The 20,237-nt window shown below is 39.6% G+C and overlaps 1 protein-coding gene across 1 annotated transcript in view; it reads left to right on the top strand.

The window, feature by feature from the left end:
* Nucleotides 1-20,237, top strand: part of LOC140200825 (glutamate receptor ionotropic, delta-2-like) — a 601,297-nt gene that overhangs the window by 442,171 nt on the left and 138,889 nt on the right. Inside the window, exons 6-8 of the mRNA XM_072264448.1 lie at nucleotides 5,633-5,806; nucleotides 16,057-16,218; nucleotides 19,295-19,414. Coding sequence (XP_072120549.1) covers nucleotides 5,633-5,806; nucleotides 16,057-16,218; nucleotides 19,295-19,414 — 456 coding nt within the window. The remainder of the gene's footprint in view (nucleotides 1-5,632; nucleotides 5,807-16,056; nucleotides 16,219-19,294; nucleotides 19,415-20,237) is intronic.

Raw genomic sequence — 20,237 nt, 5'->3', positions numbered from 1 at the left:
TAGAAGATCATAACAAGCTAGAATGTAAGGCCAGGAGGACCGTTCAAGAGTCTGATGACAGTGGGTTAAAGCTGAACCTGAGCCTGGTAGTACATGCTTTCAGGCTTTTGTACCTTCTGCCTGTTGGGAGAGGGAAGAGAAGAGAATGTCCAGGATAGGTGGGCCTTTGATTAAACTGACAGCTTTACTGAAGTGGCAAGGAGTACAGACAGAGTCTATAGAGGGAAAGCTGTTTCCTGTGATGTGCCTAGCTTGTACATAACTCTCTGCAGTTTCCTCAACTCACACGCAGAGCAGTTAATATACCAAACTCTTATGTATCCAGACAGAATAGTTCCAATGGTGCATTGATAAAAACTGTAGGAGTTGACAGAGACATGCCAAATTTCTTTAGCATCTTGAGGAAGTAGAGATAATAGTGAGCTTTCCTGACTGTGACCTTAATGTGGTTGTCCAGGACAGGCTATTGATGATCTTCTCAACTGCGAATTTGAAGCTCTCAATCCTCTCAACCTCAAACCAGATGAGGTAGACATCTGGAGTTTAATGATGAATTTGATTGGATTAAAAGTATTGAAGGAGAACTATAGTCAATAACCAATAGTCTGATGTTGGATTCTTTACTCACCAGATGCTTCAGAGAAGAGTGTTAGACCTGGGAATTTGGTGTCTTCCATAAACCGTGGTCAGCTGTAGACAAAATGAAATAGTTCAAGGCTGTCTGGAAAGCTGGGTGTGATGCGTGATATTTCCAGACTCAACATAAGACATAAGACCAGAATTGGGCCATTCGGCCCATCAATCCAGTTCCACCATTCCATCAAGAATTATTTATTTTCCCTCTCAACCCCATTCTCCTGCCTTCTGCCATAACCTTTGAAACCCTTAGTAATCAACCTCTTCTTTAAATATACCTAATGACTTGGCTCCCACAGCCATATATGGCAGTGAATTCCACAGATTAACTATCTTCTGGCTAAAGAAATTCCTCCTCATCTCTGTCCTAATGGGTTAGGGTCCTTGTATATACATTCCTGTATCCTGAGGCTGTGCCCTCTGGTCCTAGACCTAGTCCAAATGAAGAATCTAGCCCAAAATATCAGCTGTTTATAGCCGTCCATAAATGCTTGACTTGTTGAGTTCCACCAGCATTTTGTGTGTGTTGCTCAAGATTCTCAACATCTGCAGAATCCCTTGAGTTCGCATATCCTATTGAAGTATTCATATTCCTAAATGGGAATAGACAAGATAAATGTAAATATTTCAATATAGTAATTAATTATATTTAGAGTTCATACTTGCCTAGTTAAAGGAAGCATTAGTTGACAGTCTAAATGTAATAATTTATGAACGAATATTTGGAATGCATTGCCAAGAGAGGATGTAAGTTGGAGAAACTACACAGGAATAATAACATAGCACAACATGATGGGAAATCAGATATCTTAACCAACATAAGCAGCATCTTAAACGGACTGTCATGGGATAATAAGATCCTGCATCCTCAACAGGAAATATTTACTGATCAACTTTTACAATGTCACAGCAGCACTGATCATAAAAAACAAAGATATAACACTGGGAAACCAGGTGTTCACCTATGATTGTGCCTGAGGCAGAAATGTCAAATGGTCTGATGAAGCAACAGGTAAGGATCACACCAGTAGGCCATTTGTATGTGGATGATAACTTTGCTCCTTCATGTTTAAGGAGGTAAATATATTTATCTCAGAGGCAGCTTAAGTATTATTGATGTATACTTCACATTCACACAGGATATAGAGAAGCATATTGGATAAATGTCTTGTCTTGGAATAAGAATTTGAAATATGGCATCCAGGACCTACACAAAACCATGGGGTTGGGTTGGTTTTCTCTTAGGACACAACTTAATGTTCTTCTTAAATTATACCTCTCACTTCCTATCATCACATTGATCAACAACAGGCTGCATGGTGGTAATTAGATATTTAATTATGAAGACACGTAGCCCTCTTTTATTGTCATTTAGTAATGCATGCATTAAGAAATGATACATTATTTCCTCCGGTGTGATATCACAAAACACAGGACAAACCAAGACTGAAAAAACTGACAAAACCACATAATTATAACATGTAGTTACAAACAGTGTAACAATACCATAACTTGTTGAAGAAGTCCATGAGCACAGTAAAGTTCAAAGTTTCTCAAATGTCCCACATCTCACGCAGACAGGAGAAGGAAGAAAAACTCTCCCTGCCATGCCAACCACAATCCGACTCTGAGTCAACCGAAAACTTTGAGCTCTGATCAGCTCTCCGACACCGAGTACTGAGCGCCATCTCTGTCCGAACGATTCGACCTCCTTCTCGGTCGCTAAAAGCAGGCAAGGCCGGGGATTTTGAGGCCTACCCTCCGAAAGATTCCCGACCACTTAGTAACGACAGCAGTGAACGGGCGTTTCAGAAATTTCTCCAAATGTTCCTCTGTGCTTTCACATCCATTCTCCATCAAATCAGAATTGTCCACGGCCCCTACTTAACAAATACGATATCATTTTTCACCAGAGGGCCGCACACACGCAGGCGCGTCGCCATCTTCTCCTCCCGCCTGTTAATATTAAATTTAAGTTCAATCTATACTCAAGGAGGAAAATAATATGTAGCCTATGGGAAACAGAGGGCTGTGGGACTTGTTAGATGGCTTTTACAAAGGACAGGCACAATCAGATGTGCTAAATGCCTTTTGTCAATGCCATATCAACCTCCCTTCTTCTACTCAGGCCTCTTACCTGCCTACCACCTCCCCTGGGCCCCTTCCTCCTTCTCTTTCTCCTATTGTCCATTCTCCTATTGTCCATTCTCCTGTCCAGTCCTTTATTTTTCCTACCCACCTGGCTTCAACTATCAACTAACTATCCTCCTTCCCCTCCCCCCAGCTTTTTTTCTGGCATCTTCCCCCTTCATTTCCAGTCCTGAAGAAGGGTCTTGGCCCAAAGTGTCCACTGCTAATTCACTTCCATTGACGCTGCCTAACCTGCAGAGTTTGCCCAGCATTTTGTGTGTGTTGCTTTGGATTTCCAGCAACCGCAGAATTTCTCACGTATATGATTCCATGACTGTTGATCTGCTTCTGTCGTACAAACTGTGGCACGTTCCCATATTCTTAGAGACAGGATTCAAATAATGTCTTTTTGAAAATAGGAGGGACGAATGCAGAGATCGGCATATTAAAACATAAGCAACTACAATAGTGATTAGTTGCTTTGTGGTCTCAGTTGCGTTAGTACTAAATGATGATTCTGATTCATGAATCTCACAGCATCTACATTTAGCACTTTGAAACACCCAAGTGCAGATATTTGTTTGGAGAAGTTTTATAGAGCACTGCAAGCTACAACTAGCTGTGACACATTGGGAGTTGAATTGGATATTCTCTGGAACTAAAGCACATATCACTAACCTCTGCCAGTTAATTGCAGTGCAGGCAGCATGCCAATTCCATGCTGTCTTGCTGCAGTCATTATGAAAATAAATTTTGTTTGAAGTCAAGGCTAACGGCAAAAATTAAAGGGATGCATGCTTCTTAACTTGCTAGCATCAGCACTGCTTTAAGCTTGCCTATCCTTGATAAAGGCAAACTGCATTATTGCTACACCCAGTTCCATAAAGCAGGATCTGAATTTGTCCAGGTAAACAAGAATGATGCAAGATGGATATTGGACATGGCACTGAATGCCTTGAAGAGGAGGCAGAAAGGAGAAGAGGTTTTCTGTATCTATGATAAGCATGTCATCTAGACACACCTTAGCAGCAGTAATGAGCAGATAACCATGGAGGTGCAATGCATTACCCTAAATAGTCTAAATTTGCATATCAATATTCTCAAATGATATTGCAACTTTGTCTTTTAAAAAAATAGAGAATGATTTGTTTTATTATTAATAAATCCTTTGTGGTGTGAGATGGTCACCTGATCATCAATCTACCAGGTATAGTCAGAAACAATCTAAGAGGTATTCGAAGTGTTCCCCTAAAAGCTGCAAAATAATTTTCTCATCTGAAAATGTCATTACAACTCATTACAATCGCTCCATTCAAAGCTACCTGTTTCAGTTGATCTTGACAGTAACTGTGACTGAGTGCAATATATTCATTAAATAAGACAATATCTGCCTTCAGCCTTGGATTCCAACATAATAATGCTAAATAGCAGTTAAAAAAGGTGCTATTTCACTCTTGAAACATTTCTGAACACACAGCTAGCCCATTTAGTCTGCACCTGAAGATGAATGAATCTGCCTATATAATCCAGTGGCCTGATTTTTTTTTTATGATCCAGGTTGGCTACTTCAGTATTGGATTTGATTTATGTTCCAATCACTGGCAAATAGAAACAATAGAAAAGTAGCTTCTCCACAATGGTCCATTCTTTTTCCAGTTCAATGTTAATCTTTAGTTTCAGATTTATTGGTTATGTTTGTTATTGTTTGTGCAGAATAAATGCAAGCAAACTATTGTGTTGTTTCGAGAATCTGAGGATAATCTCTGTTTAGCAAAGTACTATTACTACTAGTATGGTACCATCATCACTTACACTTGATAGACATAAAAACATATTAGAACATTTGCACATAAAATAAGAACATGAGAAATATGCTCTTCAAGTGCACTGTTCATCAGGATCACCTCCTAAAACATTTTCTTGCATTATCCTCATATTCCTTGATTACCTTAATATCTGGAAATCCATCAGTATCTCAGTCTCAGTTTGGAATAAACTCGATAGCTAATCCTGCACGGTTATCTAAGATGGAAAATGCCAAAATTCAGACTTTCTTCCTGACTGCTCACTTCACTTGTATGTTTACACTGATATGTGTGCGACAGGAATACCCAGGTGCCTATCACCATCCACGTTCACCAATTTAAAGATACTCTGCATTTTTGTTTTGTGCATCTTTGAGACTTTACATTTCTCTACATTATATTCCCTCTGACATGTTTTTGCTTTTTCACTTAGCTTATCTATATCTTCTTGAAGGCTTTTTTATGCTCTTACCCTTCCTCACAATTCAACTAGGTTCTGCATCATCAGCAAATTTCGAAATTTGACATTTGGTCTCCTCACCCAAGTCATTGACGTAGATTGTGAATAGGTTTAGTCCAGATAAGGATCCCTACTCGTTGCAGCCTGGAACATGAAAAAGGTTCTATTTTACTCCCACTCTTGGAGTTGTGCTTGATAACTAATTCTCATTCCAACTCATGCCTTACCCTGAATTCCATGGAGTCTGACATTGTTAACCATCGTCCTGCATACAACTTTATCAAAAGCATTCTGAAATCTAAAAACATCACATACAATGATTCTTCCTTTTCAATTCTACTCATCTTACTCAGAAAGTGTTCCAAGTAATTGGCAAGCATGAATTCATGACCGCTATAATTATGTTTAGAAATTCTAACACACTCTAGGCAGGGTGTCGGGGGGGCACTAATTAGGTACCGCATTGGATATCATCATTGGAAACTTCAACTGTGCTTCAAGCCCAAACCTTTCTGTATCAAAAACATATGTATGACTGAATTTATAAATGTTATTGCTTTTAAGAACAATTAACTAATTTGTCATTCTTTGTTAACTTAAGGAAATAAATGATGCAGATATTCGGGAACTAGCAAGAAGATTGACTGGAAGATTGACTGTCATTCGGCAAACTTTCCCTCTGTCAGAAAGCAAGAGCCAGTACTGTTTAAGAAGCAATCATAGGTTTTCTTCAGTGATGTGTAATCCTAAAGACCCCTTCACGCAGCATATGGAGGTAGAAGATTTAGCTAAAGTATTTTAATAATGTTTCTGTTTAGGCAATATAGAATTTAGATGAAAATGAAACTAACTCGCTGTGAAAATTATATTATACTGTATGAAAAGCAAATTAATATTCTGAAAAATATTTAAAGCTGGCCTGATTGAATGTGCATGTGTATATTTTCAGATGTTACTATTTTAAGCTGAAAAGACTGATAGATAAATGATTTACATTCAAAGAATATAAAGGAAGATTTATTTGTGTGAAAAGTCAAAGAACCATGAAAATCATAGGATAAGGTTTGAATTGTGATATGATTACAAGAGTTGTATGGGCCTGGAGGAGTTTTACAGAAGGGACAACTGAATCAGGGCACTGATTGCAGAGACAGGTGCTGAATTTCTGAAAGTGAGCAGCATTCTTCTTTGCACCTATAGCTCTGGGATCAAAAAGTAACTTCTCTTCCATAATTCCTTATGATGGTGATTTTCATGCAATTTCCACATTATTTTAATAGAGTAGTCATGCATGTATTATCTAATAATCTTAATAAGATCTCAAAATAGTTGTGGATTATTTAAATGAATTCTTAATTCAGTTGTATTTTTGCCCTTAAAAGGACTTGAGTGAAGCTTCACAAGATAGGTTTTATTCAGAGTTTGACACTAGGTACAATGAATTAAAAAACAGACCATTTTCTGTCATTTTCAGGCCAGCAGCAATATAAATGCTTATATACTAGGATAAAACTGGTGCAATTTCTTGGCAATTATGCCGGCATTCTCATTGCCTTCAAAGTCTATGTGGAAGTGATGCACAAAAAAATTTGCTACGTATGTATTTCAGAGAGCATTGTGGTTGGTCTATAACTAGATGCCTTGTTTCAGCCTGTTACAAAGACTGGCAGATGTTCTATCAGCTGTACGTGGACAAAGAAAAATTATACAGTGTTTTAGTAAAGGAGGAAGGAAATGAAAGACAACATAATTAGTTAGTACTTATGGGATTGAATTTATACTGTAGTGCATAACCCACTTGGAAACTTCTTTCCTGCTTCAGATTTGCTTGTAAACCTGCTTTAAAAACCCATGAAATGCAACATACTTGGGGCATTTGAATGATAAAGATCTAGTAATTAAGTACAAAATGTATGGATGCTTGATGAAGCCATTCATTATAGAGGACATTTTTAAAGTTAATTTGACATGGCAAAACACAATTGAGAAGATGATCTGCAGTTTTAGCCACAATATACATCATTATTTATCAGTAACCACAAAATGGATACCATCCCTTTATTGGCTATATGAAGCATGCTTTTCCGTGCGCTAACAAAATCAGTTTAGAGATCATGTCATTTTTGAGTTTTATTACAGTTTTGTTACATTAACCTGTAAAAAATTAAAACAAGAATGAATTTTTTTTGGATAAAATGTTTTTGAAGTCTGGATTCACAAAAGTTAAAAGATATTTTTGCTATTTGTGAAGTTTTTTATTGTGTTACTTTGAAAGACTAGATTTATATGTATATGTTTCAGATGAAATAAGTTAATAGATAATAAGAAAATAAAATCAAATAATTCATTGAAAAGGCAAAATGCTGCAAATCTTGGAAGGTGGAAGTGTGGAAACATTTGTAGAAAGGAAAACAAGAATTTTGACAAATTAAATTTTAAAGGAAAATATTAAGACATATAAATTCCTTTGACATTTTTACACACTTTTGAAGTTTTCCTTTGCTCAAATTTTAGAATGACAAACTTCTGATGTGTTTGTTTTATTGTCTGGATCATACATTAATCGTAGTATCTTAAAGCTCACATAACGTTAGTAAAGACACAAAAAACTAGAATCTGTCCTCTGCTATAAACTAAATACAGACTGAAACTGAGAGTAGTAGGTGTTCAAATTAAGTAGTTGTCATCTCAGTAATACTTAAGGAGCATTTGTTGCCTGCTTTTTTTCCCTATATATAGTACTTTATTTTCTTTTTTTTACTTCGTTGGCCCATACACATTAGGAATGACTTAACTTCAGTAGATAATTGGCAAGCCATGCGAGAAGGACGTTGCTCGTATTTTGTTTAATTCTCATTTTATGCTGTCAATGAGTTGCATGATCCAAGTAGGCACTTCTGGGCTTTCACCAAGAATCCACAAAAATACTGAAAATCAATAAATTTTGCTTTTTATACATGATATACCCACAAAAAAGCACAAAGCAATTTCCAATCAAAACAATTTACAAAGTGACATAGAGAAGCTACATGAATAGGTCAAAATGACAGGCACAGTACACTGAGGGAAACATGAATGATCCACTTTGGTAGGAGAAATAGTAAAACTGTATTGTTTTAAATGAAAGAGACTCAAGAATGTTGTGGCACTTGACATCTGGATATCTCGTGCATGGAATGAAGATTAGTCTGAAAATGCATCAAATAATTGGTAAGACAAGTAGAATGTTGGCATTTATTAAAAAGACAATGAAGTATAAAAAGATGCAAGATATTGTGAATGCTGAATTCAATGAAACTACATCTGAAATGCTCTGTATAGTTTAGGTCTTCTTATTGAAGAATGAATATAGTCTCAATGGAGATAGTGTGGAACAATTGTTTCTCCATGGGAAGGGTTTGATTTTTTGACGAACAATTGAGCAGGCTGTTTTTTTTATCCTTCAGAGTGTGGAAGGGCGAATGGTGATTTTGTCAAATCATTTGCATTTCCAAGGGGAATTGACAGGGTTGATGTTGAGCACATGAACTGGCAAGTAGAATGGATGAAAAGAAATTTCTTCTCTGAGCTCAGGAACCATTGGAGTTGTTTACCCCCAAAGGTTGTGAAGGGTGAACCACTGAATATATTCAAAGCTGAAGTCATCAGATTGTTTTTTTTTAGTTTACAGGAGAAAAGCATGGTTAATTGTGGGAAAACAGTGTGGAAACCAAGATCAGATAACTCAAGATGAATTGTTGCTCTTACTTCCCATGTTAACAAAGGAAGTTCAATGCTCAAAGTAAATTTATTATTAAAGTCCATATATTTCACCATACACTACCCTGAGATTCATCTTTTTTCTGGGCACACTCATTATATCCATAATAGAATCAATAAATGACTGCACCAACAGAGCATTCAACCAATGTGCAAAAAACAACAAACTGCAAATATAAAAACAAAGAAATAATAATAAATAAATAACCAATAAATATCAAGAACATGAGATGAAGAGTCTTTGAAAGTGAGTCCATAGACTGTGGGAACATTTGTGCTCAATAGTGTTGATGACTTTACCCATGATGGATTGGACCATTTACACTACTTTTTCTGGGATTTCTGTTCAAAAGCATTGCTGTTTCCATACCAGGCTGTGATGCAGCCAGTCAATATACTCTCCACCACACATCTGCAGAAGTTTGTCAGAGTTTTAGATGTCACGCCGAATCTTCACAACATAGAACTTGGAACATTACAGTACAGGAACAGGCCCTTTGGCCCACAGTGTTGTGCCATGTCAAATAAATTAGCAATCAAATGTCCAAATTCTGCCATTTTCTTCACATTCATGTGCCTTCCTAAGCGTCTCTTAGAAGTCCATAATGTATTTGCCTCTACCACCACTCCTGGCATCCCCCACTCTTTGTGGAAAAAAAAAACTTGTCCCTCACATCACATTTGAAATTAGTCCCTTTCACCTTAAATGTGTGCCCTCTGGTTTTGGACATTTCAACCCTAGGAAAACAATACTGTCTACTCCATCTATGCCTCCCATAAGCTAATAAATCTCAATGAGATCTCCCCTCAGCCTCTGCTGCTCCAGAGAAAGCAACCCAAGTTTGCCCAACCTCTTTGTTATGGCATATCCCCTCTAATCCAGGCAGCGTCCTGGTAAACCTCTTCAAGTTGAAGTTCAGTTTATCGTCATTCAATCATACACCTATATACTACCAAACAAAACAATGTTCCTCCAGACCAAGGTGCACAACACAGTACATGTAACTCACGCACGTAACATATAAGGTAATATTACCACAAGTAAGTTAACAGATAATAAGGTGACACAAGTTAAAAAGCAAACATTATAATGCTACTGGCACTTCATGCGTGATGAAATAGGTGATGGCAGGGGGTTAGTCTTACAGCCTGGGGGAGGAAACTGTTTCCCAATCTAACAGTTCTTGTCCTATTGCTATGGTTCCTCTTCCCTAATGGTAGGAGGTCAAAGAAACTGTTGGACAGATGGGAGGGAGCACTGACAATGCAAAAGGCCCTGAGTATGTAGTGCTTCTGATAAATATTTCTGATGGGTGGAAGAGAGACTCTGATGATCCTCTCAGCGGTTCTCTCTGTCCTTTGTAGGGATATGTGGTCAGATGCCTTGCAATTTCCATACCTGATAGTGATAGAGCTGAACAGGATGGTGCTCCTGTAAAAAATGGTTAAAATAATGGGAGAGGGGAGAAGGAGAGCCTCACATGTTATATTCGCTTTAGGAAACAGAGATGCTTCTGTGTTTTCATGACCAAGAGCTGGTACATGAGATCATCCATTATGTGCCCTCCCAGAAACGTGCTGCTCCTGATTCTCTCCATGGAGGAGCAGTATATGTGCAGTGAGGATTAATCAGCCTGCGCCTTCCTAAAGCCCACAATCATCTCGTTGGTCTTGTCCACATTTAATCTCAAGTTGTTGTGCTCTCACCATTCTACCAGCTGCTCTATCTCCTGTCTGTATGCCGTGTCATCATCATTGTTGATGAGGCCAACATGAACAGTAGTAGACTGAGCATGAAACCCTGAGGGCACCAGTGTTCCTGCCAACACAGGCTAACTGTGACTTGTCTGTTAAGAAGTCCAGACTCAGTTACAGAGAGAGGTATTGAGAGCCAACAAGGCAGTTTACCTAACAGCTTCTTCTGCACCCTATCTAAAGTCTTGTCATCCTTCCTAGAATGGGGCGATCAGTTCTGTTCAAATGTGGCCGAAATAGAGTTTTATACAGCTGCAACATAGCTATCTGACTTTTGAACTCAATGCCTCAACTAATAAATGCAAGCATGCCATATGCCTTCTTAATCACCCTTTAAAACTGTGTAGCCACTTTCAGGGAGCTATGAACTTGGATCCCAAGATTTCTGTACTCCTCAACAATGTTAAGGGTCCAGCCCTTAACAGTGTACTGTCTCTTTAACTTTTACCTACCAATGTGCAAAACTTCACATTTCTTCCACCTGTATCTGCAACTGATCTTTATCTATTCTTTGCCTGTCATCTACCATAAAACAATAAAGCCATCAATTTGCTATCATCTGCAAACTTACAAACCCACTCATCTACATTTTCATCCAGGTCATTTATATACATAACAAACAGCAGAGGTCCCAGTACAGATCCCTGTAGAACAGCACTAATTATAGACCTCCAGCTAAAATAAGACGCTTCAGCACTACCCTCTAGTTTCTTTTAGCAAGCCAGTTCTGAATTCAAAAATGGCCAATTCACCATGCATCTTAATCTTCTGGATAAGCCTGCCATAAGGGATTTTGTCTAGTGCCTTACTAAAGTCCAGGTAGACAATGTCCATAGCTCTACCTTCATTAACCACCCTTGTCACATCATCAAAAAACACAATCAAGTTAATCAGACATAACTTGCCCCGCGCAAAGCCATGCTGGCTCTCCCTAATTAAACCATGTTTTTCCAAATACTCATGAATCCGATCCCAAAGAATTACTTTCAGTACCTTCCCCACCACTGCTGTAATACTCACCAGTCTATAGTTTCCAGGACTGTCCTTTGTTCCCTTCCTGAATAATGGAACAACTTTAGCTAACCATTTGTCCTCGGGAATCTCATCTGTGGCTAGAGAGGACACAAAGATATTGGTCAAAGCTGCACCAATCTCTTCACTTATCTCTCTTAATAGCTTGGACTTATCCATCTTAATGCTCTTTAAGAGACCCAACACCACCTCCTCCTTTACTTTGAAATACCCTAGCATATTAATACTTTTGCTGCTGATCTCCCTATCATCCATGGCTTTCTCCTTAGTGAATACTGATATAAGGTACTTATTAAGGACCTCACTCACATCCTCTGCATCCAAGCTCGTGTTCCCCCTTTTATCCTTGCTGGTCCTACCCTCTCCCTAGTTATCATCTTTCTCCTGATGTACAGTCTATATAGCAAGCCTCTCGCACTGCACTCAGAAGGTCCCAGTTTATATTAGGAAACTTAAGGTCTCCCATGCAACAACAGGGAGTACAGAGAAGGTTCACCAGATTGATTCCTGGGATGGCAGGACTTTCATATGAAGAAAGACTGGATGAACTGGGCTTGTACTCGTTGGAATTTAGAAGATTGAGGGGGGATCTGATTGAAACGTATAAGATCCTAAAGGGATTGGACAGGCTAGATGCAGGAAGATTGTTCCCGATGTTGGGGAAGTCCAGAACAAGGGGTCACAGTTTGAGGATAGAGGGGAAGCCTTTTAGGACCGAGATTAGGAAAAACTTCTTCACACAGAGAGTGGTGAATCTGTGGAATTCTCTGCCACAGAAAACAGTTGAGGCCAGTTCATTGGCTATATTTAAGAGGGAGTTAGATATGGCCCTTGTGGCTACGGGGGTCAGGGGGTATGGAGGGAAGGCTGGGGCGGTGTTCTGAGTTGGATGATCGGCCATGATCATAATAAATGGCGGTGCAGGCTCGAAGGGCCAAATGGCCTACTCCTGCACCTATTTTCTATGTTTCTATGTTTCTAACCCTGTTGTTTCTCGTTAAACTCCCTGTATATTCCTTGATGTTTGGATGGCTGTTGTGGGGTTGGGGGTCTGGAGTACAATTCCTTCAGAAAGATTGCACCCTCTCTATTTTTGAGTCTTACCTATATAGACTCAGTCGATGAGTCCTCCATTATGCCCCCTCTGAGTGTAGCTCTGATATTGTCTCTGATTAGTAGTGCAACTGCCCCACCTCTTTTACTTCCCTATCTATCTTTTTTAAAATATCAAAACCTTAGAATATTAAGCACCCATTCCTGCCTGTCTTTCAACTATTTCTGTGTAATGGTCAAGCATTATCATTGCATGTACTTATCCATGTTCTAAGTTCTTTACGTTTGCCCTTAAGTGTCACAGTGTACACTGGCAGGACTGGACCCAGTTGCAGAGGAATGGCAGACTCTGTCACAGAGAGCGCTGGCAATGACTCAACCCAAGGGCGGAGGAATGGCAAACTCCCCATGAAGAGATGGAAACAAAAGTTATACATAGGAATACTAACAGAGTATCGGTAACATGACCGGGTGAAAGTGCGAGACAAATCATCCTCCACAAACACAAGGACTACACTATCAGCGCTAATCAAGAGTCCAAATTCAATAACCATAGAACGCAGAAAACCAGCGCCAGTCTCAATTAGCTTGACAAGGTTAAACAGAAAGCATGTGGGCTTAACAACTCTACTTCAGACAACAATTAGTAAATTTAGGTGTTCAAGAAACCTACCGGCCCAGCACTCAATGGAAAGCTGCAGAGGCCCACAGGCCTCATGACAATAATACTCCTAGCATTAAAATACACACACTTCAAACTATCTGTCCCATCATATCTATTACTTTGCTCCTATTACTATTAACTCCAGTTATATACCTATATCTATTATTATTGCTTCTATAACTATTACTTGTTCCTATCATCTGTCACTGGCCCTGGTATTTACCTTCCTCTCCATCCTTCCAATTTCTGACATAGCGTATTGGTTCTCACCCCCTACCAAACCAGCTTAAACATTCTCAAGCAGCACCAGCTAAACTCCTGGCCAGGCTATTGGTTCTTCTTCTGTTTAGGAGCAACCCGTCCTTCTTGCACAGGTCACTCCTGCCCCAGAAGAGATTCAAGTAATCTAAGAGGCTGCCGCTGCTCCAGTTCCACATTCACTCATTCATCTGTACTATCATCCTGTTCCTGTCCTGGGAGTTATCCGGAGATTACCTTGGAATTCCTGCTCTTCAGTCTCTTTTCTAACTCGCTATACTCTGTGTGAAGGACTTCTTCCCCCTTTCTGTTCCTGGCATTGGTGCCGATGTGCATCACAACATCTGGCTGCTCACTCTTCTTCTTGAGAGTATTCTGTAGCCGCTTTGAGACACCCTGGACCTTAAGCACCTCGGAGGCAACACACCATCCTGCTATCTCCTGTCCATCCCCCTAACTATCAAGTCTCCTTCACTATTGCTCTACCTGACTTTATCTACTCCCTGCTGAGTCTCAGAGCCGGCCACGGTGCTACCGACCCGGTTTCTGGTACTGTGCCCTGATAGGTCATAACATCAGCAGTATCCAAAGGGATATACTTGTTGCTGAGGGGACTGACCACTGGAGATCCCTGCACTAACTGCTTAATCCCTTTAGTTCTCCTGGTGATCACTCATTTACTGCCTGAAACCTGCACTCTGGGTGTGACCAACTCAGTAAAAGTTTCATCTATGAGGTTTTCAGCCTCTTGGACGGTCCGGAATACATCCAGCTCCAGTTCCTTGATCTTATTGATCAAGAGCTGAATTTGGACTTCCTACAGATGTAGTAACGAGGGAGACTGTTGGGTATCTGAAACCTCACTCCCAGAGGAGCAGCATTCCACCACCTTAACCATCCTGCCTACACTGAAGTAAGGACTAAGGATCTACAGACAAAAACAAAAGCTTACCTGTTCTTAGCTGTGCATTCTCTCTAAAACCTTTAAGTTTTGCACTCACCTCCGTTATTTACTCAGCCTCTTCTTGCTGTTTGTTATACCTTGGCTCCAACTTCTAAAGCCTGAGTTTCACTATCAAAGATGACTCAGCAGCCTTAGCCTCCACCTGGTCTTGCTGAAGTCATGTTCTTGTATTTCAAGTGATTATCAAGGGTGGGTAAAATACGGATAATGAACATTGATCTTGCTTCACAGCCTGAAATCAGAACTTCCTCTGGAACTGCTTTCTCCTTTTCTGATTATTTACAAATACATTTGAAAGATGGGTTTAAGTTCCAAACCTATTTCCCTCCCATCTGTCTGCTTTTGTGGGCCAATGGAATAAAATCTCTTTGGTGCCATGGTAGTGCTGCGGTTAGCACAATGCTATTACAGCTCAGGGTGTCAGAGTTCAGAGTTCAATTCCAGTGTCATTCGTAAGGATTCTCTGTACGTCCTCCCGGTGGATTGCATGGGTTTCCCCCCAGTGCTTTGGTTTCCTCCCACAGTCCAAAGACCTACTGGGTAGGTGAATTAGTTATTGCAAATTGTCCAGTAATTAGTTTAGGGTTAAGTCAAGTTGTTGGGGGTTACTAGGGCAGCAGAGCTCAAAGGGCCAGAAGGGCTTATGCTACATTGTATCACCAAATAAATAAAATAAAACAAAAGATAGTTTTAGGCCATATTTGTCTAATGGGAAAGAGTCTTTCCTTCCAGATTTACATACTTAGGTTTGACCTTGACTTTCAGCCACCAGTTTGTTCCACTATTCTAGATTTTATGATGTTTAATGTCACTCTTATCTGTGACAGTCCCAGTACTAATACGTTTGTTCTCTTTTCATTTGTCACTGGCATGCATCTTCGGGAAGCCTTCAAAAAATGGGGCTTTGATCATGACAGGATCGGTATAGCAGTTGGAATGCTGCTTTGAAATGTTTGGAAAAGGAGCTGAAAAATCCTATCAATTTTATCTTTTGACATGTGTTCTTTTTTCTCTCTGAAGCAACCACATTTTTAAAAGGTTGAAAATCTACTATCTTAGACACACCGAGATTAGACAAAATTCCTGTCTCTTCAGTCATGAAATAATTTAAATTGATCAATATTTCCATAATGCCTTAATGTAGAGGCTACCTTGACTAAAAATCAGATCAGATTACACATAAAACCACTTAAAGCAAAATATTGATTAATACATTGACTAATTGCCAAAGTCCATATAATGATTTTTAGGTGTTTTAATGAGGGTTTTCTAGTGAGTGCACTGGTTGGTAAAAATATTTGATATTATTAATGCACGGTGTAGACTTCTCAAAGACCTTTATGGTGTTATCCATGTGCTGCACCAGAGGACCGATAAATTTTCACACAATTTTTATTGAGTGCAGGGAAGAATTCATTAGAGAAATTAAATGCTCGTCTTTGGCTGAAGAGTTTCATTAATCTGCAGTTTCCTTGTATCGGGAACTCATCATTTCAAATTTTTTTTAGTTGAAAGTTATTCTTTGATCTAATCTATGCAGATCTCCAATCTCTATGTATATGACAGTGTCTTGCTGCTGGCCGATGCCTTCCATAAGAAGCTAGAAGATCGAAAATGGCATAGCATGGCTAGTTTGACATGCATAAGGAAAAACTCTAAGCCATGGCAAGGTGGAAGGTCTACATTTGATGCAATAAAAAAGGTTATGCATGTTTTATTTCACAATTCAATAGTATTATATCCATATAAGTATAAGTTGTATGCAATAGATAGCAGAGTTAAAATCGATTCGCTCTCTTTACTAATTGATTCAATTAGGAATGTAGCCATTCAAAGTGAAAATGGAGAAAGTTTGCAGGTACAGGTGACTTACCTCCTTAAGTGCATACCAGGCGTGTAAAAAGACACAATCTTATTTCTAGTTTACTCTCTCTCAGGCTTCTAATGTGCAAGAAATACTCCCAAAATTGTCCCTAACTGCACTAATTTTATTCCAGTAAAAATGGGTGTCATTTCATATCAACAAATTTAAACTTCCCCTCAATCCCTAAAAATGTGAAGGCAACTCTATTGTTCAAGTCCTCACGGACTTCGTATGAAGTTTTCACAAACAAGAGTAAATCTGGAGATGCTGGAAATCCAAGCAACCCACACAAAATGCTGGAGGAACTCAGCAGGCCAGGCAGCATCAATGGAAAAGAGTAGAGTGTCGATGTTCTGGGCCGAGACCCTTCGGCAGGACTGGAGAAAATAGTCGAGGAGTAGATTTAAAAGGTGGGGAGGGGAGGGGAGAGAGAAACACACGGTGATAGGTGAAACCTAAAGGGGGAGGGAAGAAGTAAAGAGCTAGGAAGTTGATTGGTGAAGAGATACAGGGCTGAAGAAGCGGGAGTCTGATTGAAGAGGACAGAAGGGCATGGGAGAAAGAAAAGGGAGGAGGAGCATTAGAGGGAGGTTTTGGACAGGCAAGGAGATAAGGCGAGAGAGGGAAAAGGGAATGAAGAATGGTGAAGGGGGAGGGGGCATTGCCAAAAGTTCGAGAAATCGATGTTCATGCCATCAGGTTGGAGGTTACCTAGACGGAATATAAGGTGTTGATCCTCCAACCTGAGTGTGGCCTCATCATGACGGTGGAGGAGGCCATAGATAGACATATTGGAATGGGAATGGGAAGCGGAATTAAAGTGGGTGAGGATTGGGAGATCCCGCTTTTTCTGGCGGATGGAGTGTAGGTGCTTGCCAAAGCAATCTCCCAATCTACGTTAGGTCTCACTAATATTCAGGAGGCCACACTGGAGACCAGACACAGTGTATGACCCCGACAGGTGAAGTGTCACCTCACTTGGAAGGACTGTTTGGGGCCCTGAATGGTAGTGAAGGAGGAGGTGTAGGGGCATGTGCACCTCCAAGCTATCTGTTGTCCATCACTTACATGTTAAGTCACAGAGTCATAGCACAGAAACAGGCTCTGAGTATTAGAAATCTATTTGATGGTGATATTTTTAGAGAAAGCTAAAGCCCCTATTTAAAAGAGAAGCAATAGTGGAAAGAGCATTTAAAATGATTAAGGACTTGAAAATGTATGCTTGCAGCAAACAGCATGTCTTCTGATTAGGAGTGAGTTACCGAGTCCTTTTACGGTTATGCCTGGTAATCTGTTTTTTTTTAATGTTGCAGTGTCTTTAACATTATACTGTGTTAACTGTGGAAGTATAATTCTATGATCAAGAGAATGATGATACTGGGTCTGCATTAGAGGATATTTGTGTTCATATCCCTCTATGGGAAATTGTCAAATTGAATTTTATAAACCCAATGATTTGTGCAATATCACTGATTAGATTACTAATGTCCTAACTGTCTAGCCTATATTTGATTCTATTCCACATTACTGAAACGACTCTGAATGACGGTTTAATAATGCATGCATCCAGGCTGTAGTCAAAAACACTAAATTCAGCAGATTTGTTCAGAAGATTAGACTGTCCTACAAAAATCACCTCAGGCTCCATATCACAAAAAAATTACTGGTAATCTCAGCCCAGTCAACCCTGAGAGTGTTCCATACTGACAACAGAATATTACAATTCAAGATGAGACGATTGTCTTGAAGGTAAGGCATGCAATGACTTCACATAATCAGTCTTACAGATTAATAACCAGTCATCAATGATATAGATTCATCCAGTACAATATATGCACACTATTGAGTCTGACTTCCATGCAATAGGGAGGCTGGCTGGAGCTGACATTCCTAATCAGCCATTGCAACTTCAGCTTGTCACTGATTATACCTAAGTGTTTTAACGAGATTTAAATGAATGCCATTTTTGCATACTTCTAATGTCTATAATTTTAATTTTCTTACAGTTTCATATGTAATACTTTTCAAAAGTCTCTTCTGATTCTGAATTAAAACAGCTTTGACAGCTCTGAAAGATGGCAAAGTTCTGCCTGTATATTTGACTCCTTTCAAAGTTTGTTGGAAATTTTCTATGGGTAATGGACTCTGCCAGACACCACCTGAGGCCCAGCTGCTGTGTTGTCTTGCTGCCTCACTAAAAGGTATAGGTGATCAGCAGGATGTGTCTTCCTTGTCCAGTCCAGGTGAATGCAAGCATTCAGCGACTGTGGGCGTCAGGCCGGATCGAGCAGAATCCATTCCCACAACGTCAAAAGAGATTTTTTTTGCAAATTACCTATTATCATCTTTTATCCACGGGCATATATTCTGAAGTCACCACTCCTCTCCTCATTAATTAAACACTTATTTCATTTTGGGTGAGGGATTTCCATCTGTGGTGCATGAATTAGGCATGCATGTTGTAGCATTAGTTCACTGTACTCTGCTTCCAAAATACAATTCCATTGACTTCCACTTCAGAAGTGAAGCACGGATTACATATGTGTGTACCTTTAGCCCAACCTATTGAGTAAAATGTTGTAATAGCGTTTCCTTGTGACATTAAGAATTCACTAGTCCGTACATTCATCTTTGATTTCATGTACTGAGCTTACCATGTGGTGCCATATGCATCAAATCCAATATTCAAGCAACCAAACATTTTTTATCAGGTAGAACCATGTCCCATGTCCTTCTTCAAGTTGCAAGGCATTGATGGCCATCCCTTTATAGTTCTCCAAGATGACAAGCACTGTTGTAGAATGAAATCCTCTAAGTACCAATAAATGCCAAAATGCCTTTCCTCATTTTTCATGCTGGCTGTTTATGTGAACTTCAAATTTCAAATTCTACAAATTGTGCCTTTTCTTTATAGGGAAAAGTGAGTGGATTAACTGGAATGCTCAGTTTTAGGGATGATGGTACAAATGCAAATGTCCTGTTTGAAATTCTTGGTACCAGTTACAGTGAGGAAAAGGATAAAGGCATTCAACGTGTAAGTAACATTTCAGAGTTTACAGTTAAGATGAGGGGATAAACTATGCTACTTCTAATAAGGTATTGTTTTTACAGCTATTTAAATTAAAGCACCATTTGTTATAAATCTTCTCTTCAGATGCATCTTCACCTTGTGGCTATAGTATTTCAAGTGCAACTCTCCCATTTTCCATGAAAAATTCTGCTCCAACCTCAACAGGACTTTGGCAGATAAAAACAGAACAGAAACCAGTACCTCAGAGCTTCTGCCCCATAGTGTCCATTTTGCTGTTTTTAGTAAAGAGAACAATGTGCAGATTTGCAACCAATCCCATCCTATTGTTAAAGGAACACCTTAGAACATAGAATAGTACAGCACATTACAGGCCCTTCGGCCCACAATGTTGTGCTGACCCTCAAGCCCTGCCTCCCATATAACGTCCCACCTTAAATTCCTCCATACACCTGTCTAGTAGTCTCTTAAACTTCACTAGTGTATCTGCCTCCACCACTGACTCAGGCAGTGCATTCCACGCACCAACCACTCTCTGAGTAAAAAACCTTCCTCTAATATCCCCCTTGAACTTCCCACCCCTCACCTTTAAAGCCATGTCCTCTTGTACTGAGCAGTGGTGCCTTGGGGAAGAGGCGCTGGCTATCCACTCTATCTATTCCTCTCATTATCTTGTACAACTCTATCATGTCTCCTCTCATCCTCCTTCTCTCCAAAGGGTAAAGCCCTAGCTCCCTTAATCTCTGATCATAATAAATACTCTCTAAACCAGGCAGCATCCTGGTAAATCTCCTCTGTACCCTTTCCAATGCTTCCACATCCTTCCTAT

The sequence above is a fragment of the Mobula birostris genome, chromosome 7 (assembly GCF_030028105.1).
Source record: "Mobula birostris isolate sMobBir1 chromosome 7, sMobBir1.hap1, whole genome shotgun sequence".
In the NCBI taxonomy this organism is placed as follows: domain Eukaryota; kingdom Metazoa; phylum Chordata; class Chondrichthyes; order Myliobatiformes; family Myliobatidae; genus Mobula; species Mobula birostris.
Note: the sequence above shows the minus strand (reverse complement) of the source record. Positions and strands in the feature narration are given on the sequence as shown.